The sequence below is a fragment of the Danio rerio genome, chromosome 3 (assembly GCF_052040795.2).
Source record: "Danio rerio strain M-AB ecotype USA chromosome 3, GRCz13ab, whole genome shotgun sequence".
NCBI lineage: Eukaryota > Metazoa > Chordata > Actinopteri > Cypriniformes > Danionidae > Danio > Danio rerio.
The window spans coordinates 23,798,886-23,825,752 of record NC_141023.1 but is presented as its reverse complement, the minus strand read 5'-3'; the positions used below and the strand labels follow the sequence as shown (position 1 = coordinate 23,825,752).

Genomic DNA, 26,867 nt, shown 5'->3' with positions numbered 1-26,867 from the left:
TCAACACAGATAAACTGTGTGTGGGCATGATGGTGATGCAGTGGGCAGCACTATTGCCTCTCAGTAAGAAAGTTGCTACGTATTTTGAGCCTCGGCTGGGTCAGTTGGCATTTCTGTGTGGAGTTTGCATGTTCTCCCCGTGTTCACGTGGGTTTCCTCCGGGTGCTCCGGTTTCCCCCACAAGTCCAAAGACATGTGGTATAGGTGAATTGGGTAGGTTAATCTGGCTGTAGTGTATGAGTGTGAATGAGTGTGTATGGATGTTTCCAGTGATGAGTGGCAGTAGAAGTGCATCCACTGTGTAAAACATATGCTGGATAAGTTGATGGTTCATTCCGCTGTGGCGACCACAGATTAATAAAGGGACTAAGCCGAAAAGAAAATGAATGAATTAAAGAACCATGTGTGATCGCTGCCTTCACAGTTCAGTTTGTGGCTGCTCATTAACCCTTGATGAGTTCTCTACACCGGTGATCAAAGAGACCTACACTGTGCATGTCATAAATGAGAAAACTATCAGTTTTTTTGATCACAAAAAAGTTATTTTAAATTTCAAACACTGAAATACACATTAGAGCCAGCAAAACAACCATTTACAGTTCATAAAAACATTGTTAATAAAAACCCCTGCCAGATTTTAAAAAGGCAACCTAAATTAAAAAAAAATACATTACCACACATAAAATAACAGAAAAGTTACATACATCAAAAAGCTAAGAATTTCATAAAAAGCTAGAAAAAACAATTACACACAATTACAAACTTTTTTGCCATATCTTTAATTTGTATTTAAATGTTGAATTTTTTTAATGCCCCTTAAATCAATACAAAGTGTGTTCCAGAAATGACTGGCTCTAACTGAGAAGACTGACCATGCAAAAGTCACATCAAAACTGCACAGCACAGTCTCCAAGTAATAGATTGTGTTGCTCTGCCATTATTATTCTTCTGTGTTACAAACTCACCAAATGTTTTCACCTAAAAAAAAATTTAAATCATACAAGCATCAGCCAAATATTTCATATTATCAAAGCTCAATTAAATAATGTTTTTGTATTATATTACAAAGATGATACTTAATAGTCTTCTGATCAAATCCTTTAAGTGTCTGTTTATAAAGTGATTCATGGGATTTTAAAAATGTTTTACTAGTGTGTGACCAACTAGTAAGATGAGAAAAAGTCATGGAGTGCATAAAAGATTTCAGTTAAGTAACATTGTATACTGTATGCCTGAAGTTGTCCAGATTAAATGTAACAATTTTAAGGATCATCTTGGCATGCTTTTGGAATGTCAATTATAAATCTAAAATTAGACCTTAATATTTAAAAATCAACGACAACCCTGAGCTTTTCCCCTTTAAACAAATACACCAGAATGATGGGTAACTGTCAATGATTGGGAGAAAAAACTAATTAAGATGAGTCACACAAACAATCAGAGACATGAACCAATGCCTCAGTTAAATAATTTGCTGCCAATTTGCTTTATACTCTGACAACGTGCTCTATTGAATTCATACAGTATACACATTTATGTGCTGTGCGTACTTGTATTTTTGCGCATACAGGTCAGTTAAGGACCTCTGTTCACACTGGAAATCTGATATTGGCCACATTTATAACAACAACGTGAACAGATATTCAAAAAAAAAAAAAAAAAAACAGATCTGAGAAAAAATAAGACAGGACAAATGTTTCGAATGAAGAACCTACTATTAAATCTGTGAAAAAAAATTCAGCAAGATTTTCCAACCAAAGGTTGATTTAAAATAACCGACTCAAAAAACAAACATACAAAGAACTATGAGACATTCACAAATCACACACTGCTGTGACTTTACATAAAAATAATTACAACGATTTTGTAGATCAAATGAATCACTGAAAAGATCCAAAGAGTTCAAAAGAAGATTCATTTACAAATCTGCTGTTGCTATATTGAGTCGGTGAGCTGAAAGTGACAAACCATCCATTCCAAATGAGTGAACACACACCAGCGCAACTGTTTCCTAAAGATAAAAAGCAGTTCATGTACACAGAATCCGTGTGATTAACCATGACAGATTCATTGTCTCCATTGTTTCCACAGAAAGAGATGGAGAGACACACAAAGAGATCCTGTATCAGTATCAAGGGCAGTAGAGCACTACGCTGCTTCTTACAGCAGCTCAGATATTGCAACATAAATCTACACACACTCATACACGCAGTTACTTTACACTCTAGTGGCTAGCCTGAGGCAAAAACAGTGCGCTAAGAGCTTCATAGAGAATAGCAGAATGAAAGAGAGGGAGAAAGGTCTTACATCTCATGGTTGTACAGGACGCAAATGAAAGTAATGAGCTATATATGCAATCAAACACACACACTCGGAGTAATACAGTAATAATGGCCCCTTACTGTAATTGTCCAGAGCCCTGTGGGTATTAAAGCACTGTTCGGCCTAATTAAGTCACTTCATTCTGCACCGTGACCATTACTATCTCCTGGGCTATCCCAGAATTCACTGCCTCCGAGCCGTACCAGTGTTACAGTACATGTTTGTCTGTTTTGCAAAGGGCAAAATGACCTTCAGAATCACAGTGCACCCTCAGGATCGACGAGATTGGATTGGCCTTGGACAAAATGACGGCCATACTAATTTGTTCAAGGTTCCTATATGTGGTCATCGCACGCTTGTGTATGGAGTATGACCTTATTTTATAATAACTTTAATCCAAACTGAAAATCCTGTCCTTTACTCATCCTCTTGTCTTCCGAAATCCATTTTAGGAGGAGCAGAAATCTCTTCAAATTGAAAGTTTATGCACCCTTAACATTTGTAAGCAGATTAAATAATAAATTCAAATCAAATCAGCAGTTTCGTCAAGGTTTCCTCAAGAGATGTAAACACTTAATATGATGAATGGATTTATTTGAGGCTTTTAATCACTTAAAAAGGCTAATCATGAAACAATGTATTCAGATTTGGCCAAGCTTGCTTGCTTTACACACAAGGACTCTCATTTTTGCAAGGGAAACCAATGTGTTTAGACTTTCTCAAGAACCAATGACGTTCATTTTTGCCAATTATGTCAATATGTTCAGACTTCCTAAAGCAGTGCTTCCCAACCCTGTTCCCAATGGCACACCAGGGGTATACATTTTCAACCTCGCCCTAATCAAACACATTTGACTTACCTCATCAGAACATTAGAAGAGATTCAAAAACCTCAAGATAAGGAAGACATCCCAAATATGGGTAACACTTTAGTTTAGGTCACAATTCATGGTATTTACAAACCATTAACTAACACTACTAGCTTAATAAACTACTAATTAGCTGTTTATTTATAGTCAGTTAGGTAGAAGTTGGATTTAGGTTTTAGATAGAATATGTAGAATAAGATCATACATTACACATGTTGGAGAAGGAGAAAAACAATTTAAATAAACTTTTAAAAAGGGCAGGTTCTGTTGTGGGGTGTGTACTACCCATTATAGAAGACATTGCACATGATCAAATGATGGACAAATTTGTCGGTATGATGAACCATGATAATCATCTCCTTTTTGATATAGTCCAAGCATGTGCACTCCTTTTAGTGCAAGATTAATTCAGTCTTGGTGTTACAGAGAAAGATTCAGGAAGTAATTTTTACCAACACTGATCAGATGGTATAACCAAAGTCATACTAGATGAATTATGCTGAATGGTAACAGTATTACATAGGACAAGTGTCTACTCATTGTTTGAAACTAAGGTGTGCAGTATAAACGTAATTGTATTCGTATTTATATATATATATATATATATATATATATATATATATATATATATATATATATATATATATATATATATATATATATATATATATATATATTTATATATATATATATATATATATATATATATATATATATATATATATATATATATATATATATATATATATATGTATATATGATTTTAGCTATCTTTAGTCTAGAAAGCTCTCCTGTTGCATGTGAATTTCCCTTTGGATTAATAAAGTCTAACAAACAAACAAACAAAGATTATAACTACTAATGATCAGTTAATATCTTCACATTTGGCAGGTTATAAGAAAGTAGTTAATAGAATGAATTATGGCCTAAACTAAAGTGTTACCAAAATATGTCCTGTTGGTGTGCTTCCAGATACAGGGTTGAGAAACACTGTCCGAAAGAACAATGGCATTTATTCTTGCTTGAACGCAAGCATGATTAGGTTTCCTCCATAACCAATGAGAATTGTTCTTACATATTAAGTTTTGTAGAGTTTCTGGTTATGTCAGTGGATCAATGCCTTTTGAAAAGTGAGCATTTTGAGTAAATGGAATTTTAGTGGAAGGACTTTTTTTTTATTCTTAGATTTGATTAAAATGTCTTCATTTCTGTTCTAAAGATGAATACATTTCTTAAAGGTATAAAATTACATGTGTACACTACCTGACAAAAGTCTTGTTTTTGATCCCAGTTGTAAGAACCACAAATAACAACTTGACTTCTAGTTAATCATTTGGAAAAGCGTCCGAAGGTCGATTTTACCAATGAATCATCAGTTATACTGCATCCCAATCATCACAAATACTGCAGAAGACCTATTGGAATATGCATGGACCCAAGATTCCTACAGCAATCAGTCAAGTTTGGTGAAGGAAGAATCATGGTTTGGGGTTACATTAATTATGGGGGTGTGTGAGAGATCTGCAGAGTGGATGGCAACATCAACAGCCTGAGGTATCAAGACATTTCTGCTGACCATTACATTGCGAACCACAGGAGAGGGCAAATTATTCAGCAGGATAGCGCTCCTTCTCATACTTCAGCCTCCACATCAAAGTTCCTGAAAGCAAAGAAGGTCAATATGCTCCAGGATTGGCCAGCCCAGTCACTAGACATGAACAATATTGAGTATGTCTGGGGTAAGGATGAGGAGGCATTGAAGATGAATCCAAAGAATCTTGATGAACTCTGGGAGTGCTGAAAGAACGTTTTCTTTGCCATTCTAAGTGACTTTATTAATAAGTTAATTGAGTCATTTGAGTCAAATGATCAACTAGAAGTCAAATTATTGTTTGTTGTTCCTAACACTTGGATAGTTAACTTAAAAAACTTGGAAAATTACTCAGAGTACCTTTATTTATATTCTTAGGGATAGCTTAGGCCAGCCATTATATTAAATTAGCATTTTACAAATGTTCAGTGTTCGAACAAATCACACTAACAATATTGGCTTTTGCATTCCATAGAAATGAAGTAAAAAAAAGTTAGTAAATAATGACCAAATTTACATTTCTGGTGAACTGTATCTCTTAACACGCATTCGTTTTATCTAGAATGTCATTTGTTTTATATGAATCATTGCCATTGGTTATGTGTGGGGGGAGGGGTCAGACTACAGGATAATAAGGCTAATTATATCTTGGAGGACAAATCAAAACTAATCTTGATTCAGCAGGGGAGTGAATCGCAGTTAGTATTGACTCTGAGGCAGCATTCTTAACCTCAGGAACTCTATCAGACAAGAGGACTCGAGATATTTTTCCACTCCCCACAGGGTGAAGGCATGAAATCCTACTGGCTCCCAGATTGAAGCTGCGAGCTCATATTGGCTCTTGTGACTTCTATTATTTTGCCCTTTAGGTGCAAGCGTCCCTTGAGATCAAGCGGATTTCTGAGATGACAAAGCAGAGATAATGTAACTTAAAACCGCCATTCGGTGAAAAGCAAAAGAACACAGGCTCCCTCTCCTTTTCTGCTGACTGGATGAATGATTGACCTCTGCAAAAGAGAAGGAGCTTACATGTGCGGCATGGAAATATAAATTTAGCAAGGACACTTTTGATATTAAATACTTTTATAATATTACAAATGTCCATTTTAAAAAATGTATACTTGACCATAAAATTCGAGCTTTAGCATCAATGATCTCTGAAGAATCAAGTGACACTAAAAGTGATGCAGAAAATTTTATTTTATCAGGATGGGCATAAATAATATGCAGGAAAACAAATCTTAGCAAGCAGACAAAAAAAAGAAAAAAAATTTGAACCCCCTTTCAGTTCAGGTCTACCTCAGAATGTTTTCAAAAAATGCTCTGAGATGGGCGTGGAGCTCTGTGAGTAGAGGGAGGAGTGGGCATGGTGTGCAGAGCAGGGGAGAAAGAGGGGAGCGAACAACTGTTGTCATTTGGCTCACAAAATGAGACACAAACCTTGAGAAGACCTATGATTTTATAGTTTACAAAATGCAAAGAAATAAACAGTAAGTAATTTAATGTCCTGCTACATTTTTTATTTGTAATTTCATATACACATAACCACAATTAGCTATCTTATCATTAATATAATGCTTATATAAACACTATAAATGAGGAAGACTCCTATCCTCCTCAGTCCCTTGGTCTGAATGCAGGCACAGTGAATAGCAGTGCAGCAGGTCTCTTGCCCTGTATATTTCAACCATTAACCCATTCTGGTAATCTGTAAAATTTTAAACACAGCAACATGGATAGGTGATGCGTCTGAATGGTAACTAAGTCAACTGATAAAAACAAAATCCGCCATTCTCCAATTCTCGTACAGCTCTCCAGACAAAAATGCCTGCTGCAAACCAACAGCTTTGCTGTATCAACCCTGACAGAATCGCAGGGAAAAACATGCAACCCCGTGAATCATGGAAACAAACACATACGACCCACGGTCTCACGTTGTCATTGGGTGTTACAGCTTGGCAGGTCTGTCTTGCCTACGAAAAGCACATGGTGTCATGAATAATTAAGAAGCAGGGTCTTCTCATAGGATAAGAAAACTCCGCTATGAATAATACTCACGCTACGTCACCGATTTTGATCCTGCCCTAAAAAATGATTTTAAACCCAGAAGATGAAATTAGCTGACAAAAGCTTAACATTATCAAGTTTTTCACACACTTAAAGCTGACAGGTGCTAATGCTGTCTTAACTGATACTCAACACACAAATCTGTAAAAAAAAAAAATTTAAATTAAAAGTACTCCAGGGTGTCTTGAACCTTTAAGTAAAATTAACAGTTGCAAGTTCCAAGTCCCTTATCTGTTCTGAAGGCAACAGGTTCACTCACTTTTTAAAAAACATAGTGCTGAAAATGTCATCATCATTTACTGAACCTCATCATTCAAAAGATTTGTTTTCATCTAGGAATCATAAAAGCAGAAATTTTAATAAAACCTGAGAAATTTCTGCCCTCCGAAAAAAGTTATGTCCTGTACTCTCAGTGCTGTTGCTTTTTACAAACAGAGAAGCAACAAAGTAATGATGATAATCCTGAAATACTTAAAAAAATAAATAAAAATTAGGTGAAGCCTTTTACAGCCGGTAATTAGCAAAACCCACTGGATTTTAATAAGAGAATTTTGGTAACATTTTAGAACAGGGATTCTCAACCGGTGGGCCTCAGCGATTCTGCAGGTGGGCTGCGTGATAGCTTAAAATTAACTTAAATATTCTACTATATCTATTTGATTTATTATTAATTATGTCATATTAAAATTATCGAAGTAGCATTTCCCATTTTCTGTGATTGATTACTTCGGACTCAGTCTCACTGTTAATTACAGACATACAGTAACTGTGGCTTAAACATCCAACCGCTGCACACCATCTAAAACTACATTCTCAGATGTATAAAGCAACCAGTCACGCAAATGGACAGGTAACAATGACTACAGTTATAATAACCAGCCTCCGCGTGCTGCACGTCTGCAACTCGTGCAGGATCAGAATCAGTTGATTCACAAACTTTCATTAAGACAAAACAATCAATACGACATTATTGAAGAAATTTTAAAGAATAACTAAAGTAAAGAATTCAGGAGCTTTGAATCGATGTGTGTGTGTTTTTTATGTATATTATGATGGTGTAAAAAATTAGAGAATAATAGTAGAAAGCAAAATAAATGTTTTGCTAACAAATAAAATTTTAAAACAAGCATTTTCTCTAGACAATCAGTTTAGGAGAAAAGGTCAGACAGGTGGGCCTTCAAAAAAATGAAAAGAGGTAGGCTTCAAAGAAAAAAAAGGTTGTAAAGCATTTATTAATCATAGTTCAACATTAACTAATGCATAATTAAAATCCAAAGTTATTTTTGTTAACATTAGTTAATACACCATGAGTTAACATTAGTTAATGTTATTTAAGTTAAATAGCATAAGTTTATGTTAACAACGATATAATCAATGTATTACTTATTGTTTGATCAGGCTAGTAAATACATTAACTAATGGACCATTATTTAAAAAAAAGATACCACCATAAATCATGATAGTCAATAAAAAATGTAACTGTAATCCAGAGCACTTTTAAAATTAATCTAATTACAAGTTCCGAATTTTTAAAATTTGTTTACATAATCCAGATTGATGTAATGACATACCACTCAGCACTGCATTTTGGTTCTGAAGAAGAAGTCTTGCGGGTTTGGAATGACATGAGTAAATTACATTTTCCTTTATGGGTGTTCTAACCCTTTTAAAAAAATGTTTGAACTGCACTGTACATATAATTTCTCTAGAGCTCAGCAGCTTTTAAAGCACTATGTGCAAATTTAGGGCATATCACAGCGTGTATTTCAGAATATCTACGAAGCTAAAGAAAGAACAGTGCAAGTAACAGGATAAAAGAGAGTGAGTCTGTTTTAGGCCGTTCCCCCAGCGGACCTCAGCCAAAGGCCGACCTCATTTAGGAGGTCAGGGATTGGTTAATTGAAGGTGCGACTCCTGGTGCGACACACTGACCTCAACGTCAGTCTAAAGTTAGAGTTTTCCCCACAAGCCAAGGCAAAAAAAATACTCACCTTAAAATGCTACAAAGCTCTTAGAATAGATCAGCCACACATATTTTGGCTCAGCTTTTGTCAAGTTGCCAAAGGCTGCAAATCAGAAGTGATATCAGTAAACGCTTTGTTCTGGGATTAAATAATAAAATTACTTTAGGATCTGTCCCTATTGAGCATATTATTAAGGCAAGACACTCAAAAGAAAAGCAACTAATAGTTAAATCATGCACTTCCACACTTGAATGAGTTTATTGCCAAGTGGAAAAATCTTTTTTTTTTTCAAAAATGTTACATTTAAATGAGCAAATTAAAAAGTATTTCTGTAAATATGTGCTCATCAGCATACAATTCAAGCACAAACACTAGATGAATTCAGGTTTAAAATAATTGTTAATTTCCCTCTGACATATTAGAAAGTATTTTGGGTATTTCCTTTCATCACTTTGTACATCAGAAAATACAATAAACATCAATAAAAAAAAGAAGATTTCTTGTTTATTGTTGAATAAAATGTCTAGACCAGTTTGAGGGATGTAAAAAATAATAATGGTCCTATTGTATTTCCTGTTTTACATTTTTAATTTTTTGAGGCTAACAAGAATACAAAAAGGTCCACATACTGTATCAATAAATTATGTTATGACAGCTGTTATAACATTAAGTTATGATTGAATTGCCTCTTGTTACAGTTATGAAATAGTTTGAAAACAAGCAGGAAATGTTCATGGGCCAATGGCATCACCTATATAATAGTGAAATTTCTGTCATAAAACTACAGTATGCGCGTGCAGGCTGATATGTGACCTAATATGCTCCAGCATCTTAAATACTAACTACATGGCGCATGAGATTGGCTGGTGTAATCTCGGCAGCCAATGAGCTTGCGTCTCATCAGTTAAAATGCTCTCTGTCCTTTTACGCTGTTAAGCTGCGGCAAGTTTTCAGAAACCCTCCGCCACCACAGCTCCACCTGCGTTTAGATCTGCTACGGGTTACATACAGTATATATTATGTCTGCAGCAGCAGAGTGTTATATGCTCAGACGGCATGTCTGTGTATAGTATATACTGGCCAGTGTTTGTGCTAGTTAATGAAAAATAGAAACTAGTTACAGTTATTATTATTTATGGATTACTTACACCAAAAAGTAATGCATTATTGTAAAAGTTATTTTTGAGTTACTTTTTCAAGGAACATTTTAAATGCTCCCATTAATGCCCTTATACCGTCACTTCAGTGCTGCATGGAAAATATACAGTTGATCAACTTAACAGTTTTAATTAATTTGCATTCTCACTGTTGAAACATAAGATAGACTTAAACAAAAAGTAATTTTTAAACACTAATTTATTTAAGTCAGACCAGCAGCATAAAACTATAAATATCACAAGGTGATAAACCAGCAGAATAAAATATTCAGAAACAAAAAAACAAAATCTACTGTAAATTTGTTTCAGCATCATAAAAAGTGTTGTATTTAAACCTTAAACATGTTCTTTCACAGCTTGAGTATGAAAACTAGCAACAATATACAAAAAATACAAAACATGAATGAAATAACTAAATTAAAATAATCAGAATTTTTATTCATAATCGATTTGTTGAAACTCAGCACAAAAAAAAAACGGCTGTTATACCATACATTTTATGCATCTTAAACAAAACAAAAACATAACAGCTGCTCAAAAATGAAATCGACAAGCAATTTTAAAACTAACTACAAATTAAATTAGTATGTCAACAACTTATGGAAAGTAAGACATGTATATTCAAAGGGCAAAATCTGCTGTTGTACAAAAGCTATAAAAATATGTAAAACAATATAAAAAAGCAGCATTTTGCAGCATTTTTCTGAGCAATACAACTCTATACATTTAAATAGACAGAAATATGTCACTGTGTCTACTAAACTAATCAATTTTGTTATACAGACAACAAATGTGTGCTCATTTATTTGAAACAACAAACATATTAGTAATAGTAATTCATAATAGTATCAGAAATAGGCTCTCGGTCTCTCTCGTGCGCACATTCGGTCTACCTCACGCACATTCGGTCACTCTCCCGAGCACACTTAGCCTTTCTTGCATGCACCCAGTCTCTTGCGCGCACACTTGTTGTACCTCGCGCATATTTGGTCCCCGCTTTCGCTCGACTTTTGTCCAGTCTGGCACCTCATACACAACACGTCTTCTTTACAGTTAGTACTGTATCCACCAATCCCAGAATGTGTCGCTGCTGTAACTACGTGAACATGTGGGCTAGACTGCAGCCAAAATTAAATTAACTTACCAAGTAAAGGTCAAACAAATCATATTGTAACTATAACAGAGTTATCATATTTAAAAAGTAATATGTTACAGTTTTAGTTACTGTCAAAAGTAATGCAGTTACATTAACCAATTACTAGTAACACTGATACTGGCTGTAGTAGGTCTCGGTACTTGCCATAATAATCAAAGCAGCAGCAGCGTAGCAGATCTACACCACCAAGACTAAATACATCAACATATATCCATTACCATACTAAATCCAGAGAGTTCATGACAGAAATGATAATATCCCTATGCAAATATCTTCAGAATATAGATATAAATAAATATGTACAAGTAAAGTAAACAACTTGTATGTGCATGTATGTGCTGAAGGAAATATTTATATTAAAAAACATATATTTATATTAGAAATGTAAAAATAAATTTATACAAATTGATGAAGTGATATAAAAGAAACACATAAAATAGTATTAGACATAGGATTTGTATAAGATTGAAAAACAATGTAAAAAAAAACTTGAAAAGTTGCTTTGGAATAATGATTATAGTGAAAAGTGCTATACAAACAAACTTCAATTTAATTTAAAACAAAAATTATGAAAAGCCAAAAGGCCATAAAACTAAGAGGTGCATAAAAAAAATAAAATAAAATAAACAGTTTTCGCTTGCAATGTCTGACCTTAAATATACAAGCACAAGGCAAATAGAAACAGGCTAAACATACAGCACACACTCCTACACTAGCTTTTGGCACAGATGTATAAATGAGCGCAGGATAAATAAATAAATGGCATACTCCTACAGAGAACATTCACACCAAATAAACTGGCTTATTAACTGAAAACCTCTCATGTTTATCTGTGCTGACATTAGCGTGCCAACTAATGCATGTGTGTGTGTGCATGTTTGTGTGTCTGTCCATTAGCATACGGCGGGATTCTGAGTGGATAATTAGCAGGTGTTTTAGCATTATGGATAAAATCCAAATGAGATAAACACACAAGCAGGCGCATACGAGAGGCTCGACTTCAAACACACACATATTAATTTCAAACACTCCTGACACCCACACAATGTCGCTGACAAGGACACTGAAAAGAGAGAGGGATCCGTCTCTTGATAATGTTGATAAATTCACCAGAAGTGCTGAACACCTGATCAGAACTGGGGGCAGAAATATTAATTAACCCTCTGCAGCTCTTCACTCACTTCTGACAGGGAATGGAATGAGATTTGGTAAAAGTTATGGCACTTGCTAGGAGTACAGTATGTTAACAGACATGCAGAAAAATGGTGGATATGGTGCTGAATGGTCCTGAAAAAAATACTGTCATTTGTTTTGTGGACACTTAAAACTTATTTCATTTGGCCTAAAGGTTTGATTCCAAACTAAAGCTCAATGACATTTCTTTTTTGTTTTTGTTTGTTTGAGATATCAACATCAAAATTGGAAATTAACCGGTTTTGATTTGATTAAACTTTTAAAGTAATGCTGGTTCACAACAAAGGCAGATGACTGTGTCACTTGCCCTAGTTTACTCACAGGATGTTTGTTTATTTTTTACCTTAAGTACATTTTCTGAAACTGTTGAATTATTTGAGCTTGCAAAGAATACACAATAGGGGCGAAATCAACATTGGTTGATTCTGAAAACGTAGCCCTATATAAATTACTAAAGGTTGCGAATTTTGTAGCCAGAAGACCTGTAAATATGGTTGCCTTTTGTCTTCGATTGCTATGCAATGGTACAATGCAGATCCTTTCCATGCTTACCAGCTGACCGCTTACCTTTGTATGGACAGTTTTCTCACTGTTACCAGTTTGACCAGTAGCCCGCCATGTAAGTTGGCGGACTTGAGACACAAAGAGGATTTGACCGTGACGACAGAGGGCTTTTCTTTTTTTTGGATTGCTTTTAAAAACTGTTTATTGGGTTTAGGGAAGTGGGTGGGAGGGGCAATTTGTGCTTTTGAAAACACAATTGGTTGGGTTTAGGAAAGAAGCAGGGTGGGTCAGTTGATGGGTCAGTCAGTCATTCATTTATTCAGTCAGTCGACAGCGACCTCTTGTGGATTTACACGAGAACAGCAAGTGCGAATGGCACTCGCGAGATAAATTTAAAATCACAGCAGCCTCTGGTGGATTTGTGAAAATCAAAACTGCAAAAAAAAAAAAAACATTACTCCTGGGATGTATTTGGTGCTTTCAAAAATATATATAGGGGTACGTTTTTAGAATTAGCCTATGTTGGGCGAACATAGTGTGTTCTTGGCAAAACATATTCCACGTTTGTGCTACCCACTACAAAATTGCCCATATTTAAGTATTAGCGTTGACTCGCACTAATCTACTCGCAGTAATATTTAAATTTTCTTTTGGTGTGAACCCAGCGTAAGACATGTTTTGAAAATATTTACAAAAAAATGTATAGCAGATTTGAAAAAATAATGAATTAAATGTAATTCCGTACCTTAAAATCCCCTAAAAGCACACAACTCAATATATTAATAAATATTCAATATATAACAAAAACTAAAATACAATTTGTGTGCTTTCTGACAGACACACAAAGAGCACACAAGGGGTTAAATCCCCACCACTTAAATTTAAAATTTAACACGCATACAAACACACTTTATAATTTACAAGGACTCTCCATCTAAATGAGAAATGACCCTGTTAAGTATAATTTTTGCAATTTGAATTAAAAGAACACAAGGTATGTCCTCATAAACCATCTTAATATAATACAAATATGTCATGCCCATGTCATTATAAAATTGTGTGTCCTCATAAACCACACACACAAAAGTCTGCAATCTAAACTCTATTTTGACTGCAGGATGCATGATATCCCTATAATACATTTTTCATTTAAATGGATTTTGCCATTTCTTTTATTTTTCTAAGATATCCTTATAGATTTCCTGTCATCATCTCATTATTTAAGTAATTTTTTCTTATCATAAAATATTTTCAAGGGATTATTTGTTGGTTATCGCTCATGAGTGAAAACAAGTATCCTGTTGATACTGACCAGAAATCAAACAATATCGCTGCATTTCTAAACATAATCCATCTGTAATGAGAGACTCATAAAGGAAAGGAGTGTTTGAGAAGCAGCACTGCTCTGAAATGAAACTGCAGTGTTCTGCTGCTGTACTACAGCATGGGCAGTTATCAGACCGTTTGACCTTGAACGAGCAAGTGATCAGGCGTAAATGCTGAAAGGGACTTTAAACCTGAAATTGTGGGAAAACGTGAGGATTTGACAGCTCAGATATTGAGTTTTGAGTCAGAATCAGTACCCTGCTTTGTGAATGTGACTGGAAGCAGAAAGCTGTGGCGCTGCAGCTGTTTGGCGCTTGTGGCTATCAATGCGCTTATGTGTGTGGTGTGGATATATACTGACACAAAGCATGCTTTCCTCTCTGGAATGAAAAATGTGATCCATTAAAGATCATTCTAATATCTTATTTCCAAATGACTAAAGTGAATTTGGCCAGAGAAGCTCTGAACTAGTAAAATATTATTAAATAAATAAGCAATGTTAAATAAATCAATGAATTAAAAAACAAGAAAAAAAACTAATCTATAGGAGACTGTGAACTCTCCATTTAAGCTGAAGTAATGAGGTATTTAATTAACACATTACCTTAAACATTGAGTTCAAAACTCTTTTCAAATGAGTAGAAATAGTTTTCAGTCAATTCTGAGTTAACTATTGTATACAGTGTAATAAAAGAGGCTGAACACAATATTAATATTCCACTGTAAAACCAGATCAGTTAACTTAAACCGCATAAGAAAACTGATTTGGGCAAACCTGTTCTGAAACCAAATGGTTTGAGTGCTTTAAACTTATATATACATTGAGTAATTTATGTTTGTATTATTTAAGTTTATATTTTCAAACAGTATCAATAACATTTTAGGTTATCTCTATGAGTTCAGCTAACTTAAACCAGTCGAGTAGTTATTTATTTGTTTGGACTTATTTTGTTGAGTTGACTAAACTCAAATGAGTGAGGTTGGCAACTTAAATGGTTTGCTGCAATCGGTTTCCTCAAATCAAAGATATATAGTTGCTTGAACTTAATTTGTTCTATTATATGAAAACAAAAAAATGACTTAAAAATATAATCAATATAATCTGTATATACATGTATATAATATATATATATATATATATATATATATATATATATATATATATATATATATATATATATATATATATATATATATATATATATATATATATATATATATATATATATATATATATGGATGTCTACTTTGATTCCTTCATTCATTTTCATCTTTATTCCAGAGGTCACCACAGCAGATAAACTGCTGACTATTCCAGCAAATGTTTTAAGCAGCAGATGCCCTTCCAGTCACAACCCAGTATTGGGAAACACCAACACACACTACTTTAATTCCCACCCATTTAAACTTTAATATTAAAAACTCATGTTTATTATTTTCAATACCTAACGAAGCTTGTGTATATTCTGTTATTTGCCAAAGCTGACACGTGTACCTTCACCATCTCCTCCACATCACAAGTCACTTCAGTTTTAATTAGTATGCGTGCGTAGTTCTGATGAGACATCGGCCGTAATTGCTTTGATCGTTTTTACGTGAGGCTGCTAATGCGGGGCTGGAATAACGCAGACCTCACAAAGTCTTGAATCAATTAATCTATCATTTCAGGACTGTCACAACAGTACAGCGCATTAATTAATCTCCAGAAAGCCTCACTGAGTGATGTGTGTGTGTGTGTGTGTGTTTGTGTGTGTGTGTAAAAGATAGACAGAAACAGATCGCAAGAGATAGGTGACTGTTGAGTTTCATCGAAAAGCTGCCCACGTACCAGAGAAATTCAAACATACACACAACGTCACACACACACACACACACACACACAGACACACACACACACACACACACCAACACAGCATTCTCTATCTGCCAATACTCAATTAGTTTCAGCTGTCCAATCTCCACAGCTCTCAAATCCACACACACACACTTAATGATGTCAGTTCATCAAAAAAAAAAAAAAACGCACACGCACACGCACACGCACAACAAAAGTTAAATGCCTATAACTATGAAAATCTCATTTCAAAGACAAGTGTCAGACAAACATCACATTAAAAGAAAAAGGAGAAACAGTACATTTTTATGCTTAAGTCTTTTACAAACTTGCTGCTTAAATCTTTCCTTGCCATTGATGGAATTCTTCTGTCATTTATGACTGCACTTTCCTGCCATAGATGGAATTCAGCCAAATGTTCACTGTAATATGGTTAGGCGGAGCTACTACATAAGATTGTGGTCTCCTGATTCAAAAATACACAGAAGCAAACAATATGTAAGGGATAATGTAGATCTAGGTGTTTTTTCCTCACAGAATAAAGCCAGACAGGCTTATCAGCAGCCTGTGGTGAAGCTTTATTCTGCAAAACAACTACCTGCATGTACATTATCACGCTTATTACAAGACTACTTGACTCAATTGTAAACAATTAGACACAAAACAGTGATTTGAGCTGTAATAATTCATTACAACTAAATGTAAAGCTTGCAGGAGTGTATAGCCTACAGTACCCTATGTATTATTAATTCACAAGATGGTGCCAAAAAGTCAAAATTAGTGGAGGGACAGATAACAAATAAATATTTATGCATTCGTTAATAGTCAAGATGAGCCCGTGTTATTAGATTCAGTTGATGATATCTGGGAATAACATGAATTGTGTGATTGACGGAATCAAGCTTTCCAGAGAGGTGTAATAAGTATCGTTAATTGTATAAGTGAACTTGATCACAAAGCCTATAATGAGGGAAAACCTGCTACCTTTTGCCTAAAAAAAGGGAATCTGCTAAAGTTAACACTTTGACTGCCTGTACGCAGGCCAGGAGACAAAAGGACTGAAAGAATGGAGGAGAACAAGGCTAAATAGACTACTTTTTGAGGTAAAATGACTACTAATCAACAGCATATTTTTTATGATCATCTCCCAAATCCATTTCATCATTGATGATCTTCATGTACTGTATTCAGCTGCATTCAAAACCACTAAGCGCTTCAGAATAAACAGCTTTAAGTGTGTCAATGGACTTAATGATACTCAATCTATGTTTTAATTGTCATTGTGAATTTGAAAAGGATGTAGTAGTAAGCTCTGATGAGGATGAACTTGTCCCTGAAAGTTTTTGTTATGAAACTTTCAAGTTTAAGTGTTGCACAATAAGAAATGAAATATATATATATATATATATATATATATATATATATATATATATATATATATATATATATATATATAAAGCAAAAAGATAGAATAATATGGTTTGTTTTGCTTGTTGCTTTGTTTAAAAGCAGAGTCCCCATTCTTTCTTTGCCATATTGTATGTTCAGAGGAGGCCATGAATTTTTATTGGAAATGATATACAGTATAAAAGAAAATGCAGGTCTGGCTGGCAACCTTTATTTACAAAAGAAAGGCAGGAAAAAAGAAACACTGGTAGGTTAAAAGTTCATGTGCAGGGACACGCACAATGCAAAAATGGTTGTAGTAAATCTTTTGAAAGTTCAAATTGAACTTTTGACTTGAATTATTTTAGGGCCTTTTACTATGCTAAAGCTCAAACCAGAAGATGATATTTTTCTGCCTATAAGCATACAACAATGTTGTGCATAAAACATTATGAAAAATATTCCAATGAAACTGCTTCTTTATGCTATTGTCATTTGAGTTGATGTGAGAATGTTGCTTATGTTTTATATATAGATCAATTTTTAAAACAATGTCTAGTATAAGACCCCTAAGGTTTTAATATATCATAACATCATGAAGAATTGTTTGACTTATTTGGTGGACCAATGTCAAGAAGTACGTTTCAAAAACAATTATAGGTTAATTCAACTAGTTTTTCAAAGGGTGTAGACGTGCATAAAGCCTTTTTCATTATTTCATTTAAGAATGACGGTGAAGGCTCCAGATCAGATGACAGATGTTATTTTAGGTGTCTAAAGTGTGAACTTCAAGGTAAACCACCAGTCTGGGACTGAATCGTTCCATTTGGTGCTGCTAGTGACATAATAAAAATGAACATTTAACCTTTAAGTCAAGTCAACAGCATCCAGTAAAGACACTGGGGAAACAGACTAGTTTAAGAAATCACACAGTTTAAACTGGTAACCCCTGGTGTACCCAGTCTAAATGACCAAAAATGTGCAAGACACTGTGCGTGTGACTGATTTGGTTCATTAACCAGAGCAGGAAGCCTGCAGGAGTAATGCATCTTTCACTCACACACACACACATACACACTCTTTGTGGCATCACTGCAGAACGGCTGTAATCTTTTTGCTATGCTATCCATTCAGCTTACAGCATTCTCGCAGTCTCCACACACCCTGACAGCAGGCATCAGAGAGTATTTGAACCCAAAGACATGTTACTGCACCAGGACCTGAGCAGCGCTATAAGCAAGCTTTTTTCCTCGGTCATTCTCTGCTGTTTTTGCGAATCTCTTCTTCTCCTTCTGTGCTAGTTGTAGATGCAGATTGTGCAAAATAACAACTGGACTAAAATAAAAGCAGTATGGTGAGATTTTGCCTGCATTGTGTGGACCAAATGTTTTTAAAAAACAGGGGGAAAAAATGGTAAAACCTGCAATCACCAAGACCCTCCTCATCTCTTTAAATTCCACTGTTAGTAAAACACATTTTTGATCAACATCTTGGGTTGATCACGCTTTTTTTCCCCTTGTTTGTTTGTTTTAAAGACAGGCAACTAGTCCACCAAGTTGTAACAATGGCAGCTAAAAGGTTAATAAAGATAAAAGAGGATCTTAACAAACCTATAAATCAAGTGTTTAGATATATATTTAGCCCCTTTGATATGTATATATATATATATATTAATATTTCCAAAAAGAATGTTTAACAGAGCAAGACAATTTTCACAGTATATCTAATAATGTTTTTTCTTCCGGAAAAAGTCATATTTGTTGTATTTCGGCAAGAATAAAAGCAGTTTTTAGCCCCTTTAAGCAAATTTTTTTTTACGATAGTCTACAGAAGAAACTATTATTATACAATAACTTGCCTAATTACTCTAACCTGCCTAGTTAACCCAATTAACCTATTTAAGCCTTTAAATGTCCCTTAAGCTGTATAGAAGTGTCTTGAAAAATATCTAGTGAAATATTATGTACTGTCATTACTGCAAAGATAAAATAAATCAGTTATTAGACATCAGTTATCAAAACGATTATGTTTCGAAATGTATTGAAAAAATCTTCTCTCCGTTAAACAGAATATATATACCAGACTGTGTCCTATATGATGTCCTTTGCTCTATGTATACTTATGTGCTATGCATTGAACAGTGTATATGAATTATAATAGGTTATCTTTTTATTTAGCAGTCTGACAGCCCCGCACCCTCCAAAAAGCATTAAAAGAGATAGAAATTTAGTGCATGAAGAGTCATTCTACTTTTTTAGTTTAAATAATTGTAATTGCATGCAATTAAAGTGCATATTCATATACAGTTGAAATCAGAATTATTAGCCCCCTTGAATTATTAGCCCCCCTGTTAATTTTTTCCCCCAATTTCTGTTTAATGGAGAGATTTTTTTCAACACATTAACAGTTTTAATAACTCATTTCTAATAACTGATTTATTTTATCTTTGCCATGATGACAGTAAATAATATTTGACTAGATATTTTAAAGACGCTTCTATACAGCTTAAACTTAAGGCTTAGCTAGGTAGGTTTGGATAATCAGGTAAGTTATTGTATAACGATGGTTTGTTCTGTGTAGACTGTCGAAAAAAATATAGTTAAAGGGGCTAATAATTGTAATAATTGCTTTTAAACGTTAAACATTTGGGAAATATTTTTAAAAAATCTAATTTCTAAAAATGTTTAGTGACTAAAATATGATTTTAATAAATATATCAGTTTACTAAATCTGTTTTGTTTAAATGCACCAAAATACATACACTGAGAAATGGATAAAATTTTCATTTTCACAATGTGGTGTACTTTGTTATGCTGAGCACTGTATCTACAGTACCTTTCACTATTTATACGAAGAAAATGCATAGAATAATGTGTACACACGCAAATTGGAATGCATCAAAGATGAAAAAGGTGCACAATTAGAAAAGTGACAGCAGTAAATCAATTTACAGACACCACACAATTAACACAAAATATTACTTGAAATGAAATCATTTCCTCTGTAAATTAGAAAAATTGGGAAGAGTTCATGAATCAGATTAACCAGGGTGTATTTAGAAAAACAATTAACAGAAACAACACTTCAACATCACAAGAGATAGATAGATAGATAGATAGATAGATAGATAGATAGATAGATAGATAGATAGATAGATAGATAGATAGATAGATAGATAGATAGATAGATAGATAGATAGATAGATAGATAGATAGATAGATAGATAGATAGATAGATAGATAGATAGATAGATAGATAGATAGATGCAATATTGCCTTCATCATGGTGTTGAAGTTTAAATGGCTTTTTAACGAGCGATTCATCAAGTTCATCTGTGTCTTCATAAAACTCTCTGCCAGTCTATTTTCATTTTACAGTCCTATATTCACTAGATGTGATCTATTACATTTTCAGTAATGCTGTACAAGCGCTCTCTTTCCCCCATCACACACACACAGTGCAGAGTGCTGGCAGAGCTCAGCTGTGGTTTGTGAATGGGATATTACATGATGATGATGTTGCAGCCACTCTGACTTTGACATGAGACGACCACTCGCTTTCTGCATCCACTAACTGTCTTACTCTTATGCATACTTGATAATTCACCCATTTCTACTATCTGTCTTACTTCCTATAAGCTGTGTGTGGTACTTGTTCTTTTTTTCCCTCTCCATCCCATCCAAGAGATCCTTGTTTTATTGTCTGTAGTCATTCCATAACTCTTCCCTGAGTGTGGTGGTAGTGCATGCCATTGTCTTACCCGCTGTAGAGTGAGCTGGAGTCCCGGGTTCAGCTGGAGGTTCAGGTCTGCAGAGGAACGAGACCGGCAACACACAGACAGACAGCGAACCAAACTGGAGCTTGAGCACACCAAAGAGAGAGAGAGAAAGAGAGGAAGAGAGAGAGAGATAGACAGAAAGGGAAAAAGAGAGAGAGAGACAGATACAGAGCAGGACGGAGACTGAACACTGAGTAGTTGGAGGTGAGATGAAGGGGAGAGAGGGAGTGTGAGAGGAAGATAAACGTAGAGAGAGAGAGAGTTGGGAAGAGAGAGAGACAGAGAGAAGGGGAGGGGCTTAAGTCAGATAGGAGGGGCTATGTGATGCTGTAAGAAAAGCAGTAAATGAATGAATGACTGACCGAATCACTGAATGAATGAATCACATGAACAAATGACCAAATAATCATCCTGAACAAACAAACACCTTAATGAGCTGCTGAATTATTAAATAAATGAACAAGACTTAAAGAGCAAATAATGAATGAACTAATTAATCAATGAAAGGCCAAATGAATGAGCAAATGAGCTAACAAATTACCAAATAAATCGATGAATAGACAAACAACCAAATGAATGAATGAATTACCAAAAATATAAAAAAGCAAACAAATTAACCACCCAGTGATTTAAATGAACGGCTGAAAAAACAAAAGCAAATAAACAAATAAATAAACCTTCAAATTAGTTTAAAACAACAATGACTGAATGATTGAATAAATGAACAAATGACTCAAATACACAACAGACCAAATGAATTTATGAATGAATAAATCAGTGGACGAATGACTAACCCTCTACCGCATGGTGTTGCCATATGGCAACATGACATGTATGTTCATTTCTCTTTCACTATTTCTTTAAGACCAATGTTCTAATTTTTTGTTGTTGTTGGAAAGAGAGACCTTAGTGTAGCCAATGATGTGCTTTGGTTAAGTCACATGACATGAAGTGTGTTTCTGTGGCGTGATTTCTGACAGACTGGTGTTTATTGAGTGTGGTTGCTGAATGCAAATAAAAACGCCAATAAAAACAAAGGATCAACTCATGTCAGATCCACAAAAAAATCTGAGATATCACCTGAGAGAAGAAAAGGACAGGCTCTTTCTGCAGATGAAGTGAGGATGAGATGGGGTTTAGTGACCATGAGAATGATGTAGAATGGACATTTGATAAAGCCATCGACAGTTCCAGTAAGTTAGCCCTGAGGCATCCAGTATAAGACAGGCGTAGCATTGGAATTGGAATTACAAGGTTGTATCTGCGTTCTGAATGATTTTGAGATATTGAGCTTCAAATTTTTTGTATTCCATAGCAAACAGTATGTGTGTAACATTTGTTTTTAAATAAAAAGTCTTAATATGTAAACAACTTATTAAATGACATCTTATTTACATTATAGGATGTTTTTTATAAGAATTTATTAACTTAATTAAAAAAAATGTCAGATACAACCTTATAATTATAAGGTGACGTAGTAGCTACATCATTTTGATGCATCTGGATATATTAGGCTTGTTATTTATTTATTTGTTAAAATATTTACAGGAGAAAATATTTATTTTTACTGTATGTTATGTACATGATAATGAAATATTATAATTTTTTTCAATACCATTCAGCAAAAAAGAATGGAATAAATGCAAGCTGTTGGAATATCAGTTGTTGGAAAGTGTGTATAATGTGTCATTTATAAGTTTTGTGTTAAAGCTTACAATACTGCAACACCATTTAAATTATTTCAAACAGCAAAATTATTAATTATAAAGAAAGTTCTAAACTTGAAATTTCTAACTTAGATCCACTGTTGGACATTGTTGCCATATGGCAACATTTCATAAAGTACCTTCAAATTTTACAGCACTTCAAGTTCAGCCATATTGAAAAAGAAAACAGTCAAATTATATATTGTTTTATAGATCAATCATAATGCGAGCAGTAGAGAGCTAAATAAAAGACCAGAATAAAAAATGATATAGCAGATGGGTCAATCAGCTGAATGAATCCCTGAATGAATAAATAGATGAATGAACAAATGAATAGAGGAATTAACTGAATAAGAAAATGAAGGACCTGAGCCACTGAGTAAATGACATTCTGAATGAACAAATAAACAAACAAATTATCAAAAATTAATGAACAAAATAATAAAAAACTATTAATGAATGAATGAATTAACAAATGGCCTAAATCAAAAATGCCCAAAGTAGGGCCCGTGGGCCAAAGTAGGCCTATTGTAGCCTTTGATTTGGCCCACCATCCCATCTGAGAATGGATGGAGATTATGGGGCGATTGCCTTTAACATAGAGATGGAAAGTCATAGAGAGTCATTTCTATTTGACGTAACCTTTTTTGTTTGTTTTATTGCTGAGCTCCAAAAAAAGCAAACTGAAATGAAATGTTTTAATTAATTGTGGTAAATGAATCAGATTTTTAAAAATGTAAGCAATGTCACTCAACGCACAGAGGACAATGCAGAAAACCTTGGTGAGCATGGGCCGGAAGATTCTGACGGTATGATAACCTTGGATAAAATATCACAGTTTCACGGTACTGTGATTACTGCTCTAAAAATATATTCTTTTTAAATGTCTGAGTAAAAAACAACTTTTTCCACTTTTAAACACAATATATTATATTTTGAGAAACATTTAGAATATTTTGTAACAGTAAACATGTCAGACTAAATAATTAAAATGAATCATTTACTTCCAGTGTCTTCATTTGTTTTAAACCTTTTATTTGTTCAGAATCTTTTCTGCTCGAGATACTGTTGACCTAAAAAACGCTAAAAAATTTTTTTTAAATCTTACTCACACCTTAGGAACAGTATAGCAGAAAATATTTGCGGTTTTAAAACCTTTATTGTATACCTTGAAAATGTGCATCATATGCCTGATGGTGAGCCATTAAAAATTTTTTACAGATGCATAATAATTTCATGTTAAAGAATTATGCTGTATCAGTTAATATAAAGCAATGTTTTCTAGTTGTTTTCAAATTAATTAGGAAATTACCAATGGTAACTACTTTTGGCCCACTAGCCTCAATCAAGGCTGGTTTTTGGCCCTTTATAAGAAAACTTTTGGGCAAATCAGGCCTAGATAATTACTTGTGAATGAAAAGAAAAATTATCTAAATAATGAATGAAAGACTGAAAGAGCTTAAGAGACTCCAAAAATAAATGAACGAATGCTTGAGTAAATCCTTAATAAATTATGTAAACAATGACCTAATGATAAATTTCTAAATTTAAAAAACATATTAATTGACAAGCCAATACGAGAATAAACGAGAAATGCCTAAATAAGTGAATCAATTTTCTCACCCAATAATAAAGAACAACACATGAATAGTAAAGTTAACAAATAGCTGAATTAATGAATACATAATTAATACATCAATGAACAACAAGAAAACGTGGATCAGTTCACTTTTACTTATGACCTACTGAATAGTTCCTCCATGCCTATACTTAATTGAATTGAGAAAATCACATATCAGTCATACTGTATCACAAATTAAATTGAATCTTTTACAAAATCCTCTTTTTCACTACAGTCTCTGGACTGTCTATTTTAATGATAGACAAATCACTTTATCAGATTAGGCATAGACATAAAAATTACAAGATTATGCACTGACCTAAACATTATAAGCATGATTTTCAGTAGAATTGCAGCAAATTCTGAGTGTAAAATTAACTTTTGTTGAGCCAATATATTGTGATATATCTGGTAACTGTGGCACATGACGTCAGACTGAATATGGGAATGAAAGTTTAAGGAACCAGGGAGAAAAAAAGGAATAAATTAATACTTTGACTAGTTCATAAAAAGGAACAGAACTTTTGGAAAGTCCCTGAGAGGGATATTTCCCCAAACTCAAAAAAAAGTAATAACGCTGTTATTATTTACTTATCCTTGTGTCATTCCAAATCTTTGTGACTTATTTTGTGTGTGTGAACATCTTTGCTTGTACTTTTTGGATTAATTACTTATCAAACATTTCTCCTCATTTGATCAAGATTGTCTCTGAAATGTCAGAGATCTGAAACATTGTTCACCAAATCCTTCCAAGACGAAATCTAAACTAAATGTAAACATTACTCATATATTCTGTCTAATCGTATTTCTCCAATGTATTTCTAGGAGGAAAACTTGATATTTAAATGAGAACAGAAACAAAAACGAAAGCTCCTGAGATATGAAAGAACAATCCGGAAGCCTTCAAGCACATCCCGATGAAAATTATGTTTGGAGTTGATGATGAAACACAAGGTTTAATAAACTGGAACAAAAACAAAAAGTCGCTGAGTCGGGAAGAACTACCAAAAAATGGGGAAAAAATACCCATGAGACTACAAAGAGTGGCATGACTACACGTTATAACAGGATGACCTGAAGGCACATAGACAATTATTTTTTTGAAGAAATAAAAAAATTTAATTTGTCTTCAAGCATGAACTATATTGCACAGCATCACAGAAACCCTGTTGCCTGTTGCTACCCATCACAGTTCACAAATGAACCATATATGACTCCATCCATTTATATCACATTGTGGGCCACAAACATCTGCATTCCTGTTTATTTATGTTTAAAAAAAAAAAAAAAAAAGCTTATTCTACAGTGGCTGAGAGAACAAAAACGGGCTGCATTTTTTGTTTTTTTTACAACACTTACTGATACTGATAAATAGATGCTGTTTCCCAAATAAATTCTGTACACACGATTTAAAGCCAAGCAAAAATAACACTCTTGGTTTTGGGTGAATGTTTGAATAAACATATACACATAATTAATAATAATAATAATAATAATAATAATAATAATAATAAAAACAACAACAACAACAACAACAACAACAACATTTAAAGATGTCGATCTTGGAGGGTTTCTTTAAAACACAACTCTGTTTGTCTTAAATGAGCATAAAATGTTAGGAAAGCAATAGAATGCTTTCATTATGGATCTGTGCGTTTTTTAAAGTGATACCTTAATGTAAATAAACAAAAATCTAAATGAGAGACTTATTCTCTGCTCTTTACTCAGAATGTTTAAATTATTTAGTGAAGAAAATGTTAATGAAGAAAAGGTTAATGAGCTCTCTCGGCCGCCATGCTATTCTAATAATACATTTATTTGATCAAAGATATAGTAAAAAGAAACTGTACAATTGTGAACTATTATTGCTATTTTAAAAAAAAATACAAAATGTAGTTTTTAAATTTAATTTACTCCTTAAATTTTAGGTCTGCATCGTGTCACATGAAATTAGAAATAATATTGTTCTTTACTCTGATGAAGATTTTTTTTTTAAATCCAGTGGTAAATAATCTAAACACATCTGACTGGCCATTGAATTCATTAGCTTAACAAAAGTGTTTGATTGTTCATTCTTATTCTCTAAATATAGCACTGAGAAATATCCTCAAGTCATCATTGTGTTCAAATTTCAGACTCATCAAGTAGTTCTTCCAATATTTATATCAAGCAAATAAACGATAAGGCAAGATGGACACCATTGTTGTAGTCATAAACTATGCAAACAGTAACTGCTGAGATGACCTTTTTTATTTATTTTTTTTATTTTTTGAAAATTGTTTAGGAATCTCTCTAAAATAAACTGATGTGAAATTTATATCATGAGAAAAAAAAAGTTTTTTTTTTAACTTTAGGACAGGGACACACCGAACTGGCTAGTTGTTTTGGTGTG

The 26,867-nt window shown here is 33.8% G+C and overlaps 1 protein-coding gene across 6 annotated transcripts in view; it reads right to left on the bottom strand.

Moving 5' to 3' along the window:
* Positions 1–26,867, bottom strand: part of pvalb6 (parvalbumin 6) — a 137,443-nt gene that overhangs the window by 52,674 nt on the left and 57,902 nt on the right. For 3 of the 6 annotated variants that reach the window (XM_087242379.1, XM_087242380.1, XM_087242383.1), the window contains one exon: positions 21,131–21,338. The exons of 1 other annotated variant lie outside the window; for it this stretch is intronic. In XM_087242379.1, coding sequence (XP_087098505.1) covers positions 21,131–21,338 — 208 coding nt within the window. Of the gene's footprint in view, positions 1–21,130; positions 21,476–26,867 lie in introns of those variants that run through there. 2 more of the 6 variants (XM_087242382.1, NM_205573.3) reach the window with 2 other exon arrangements.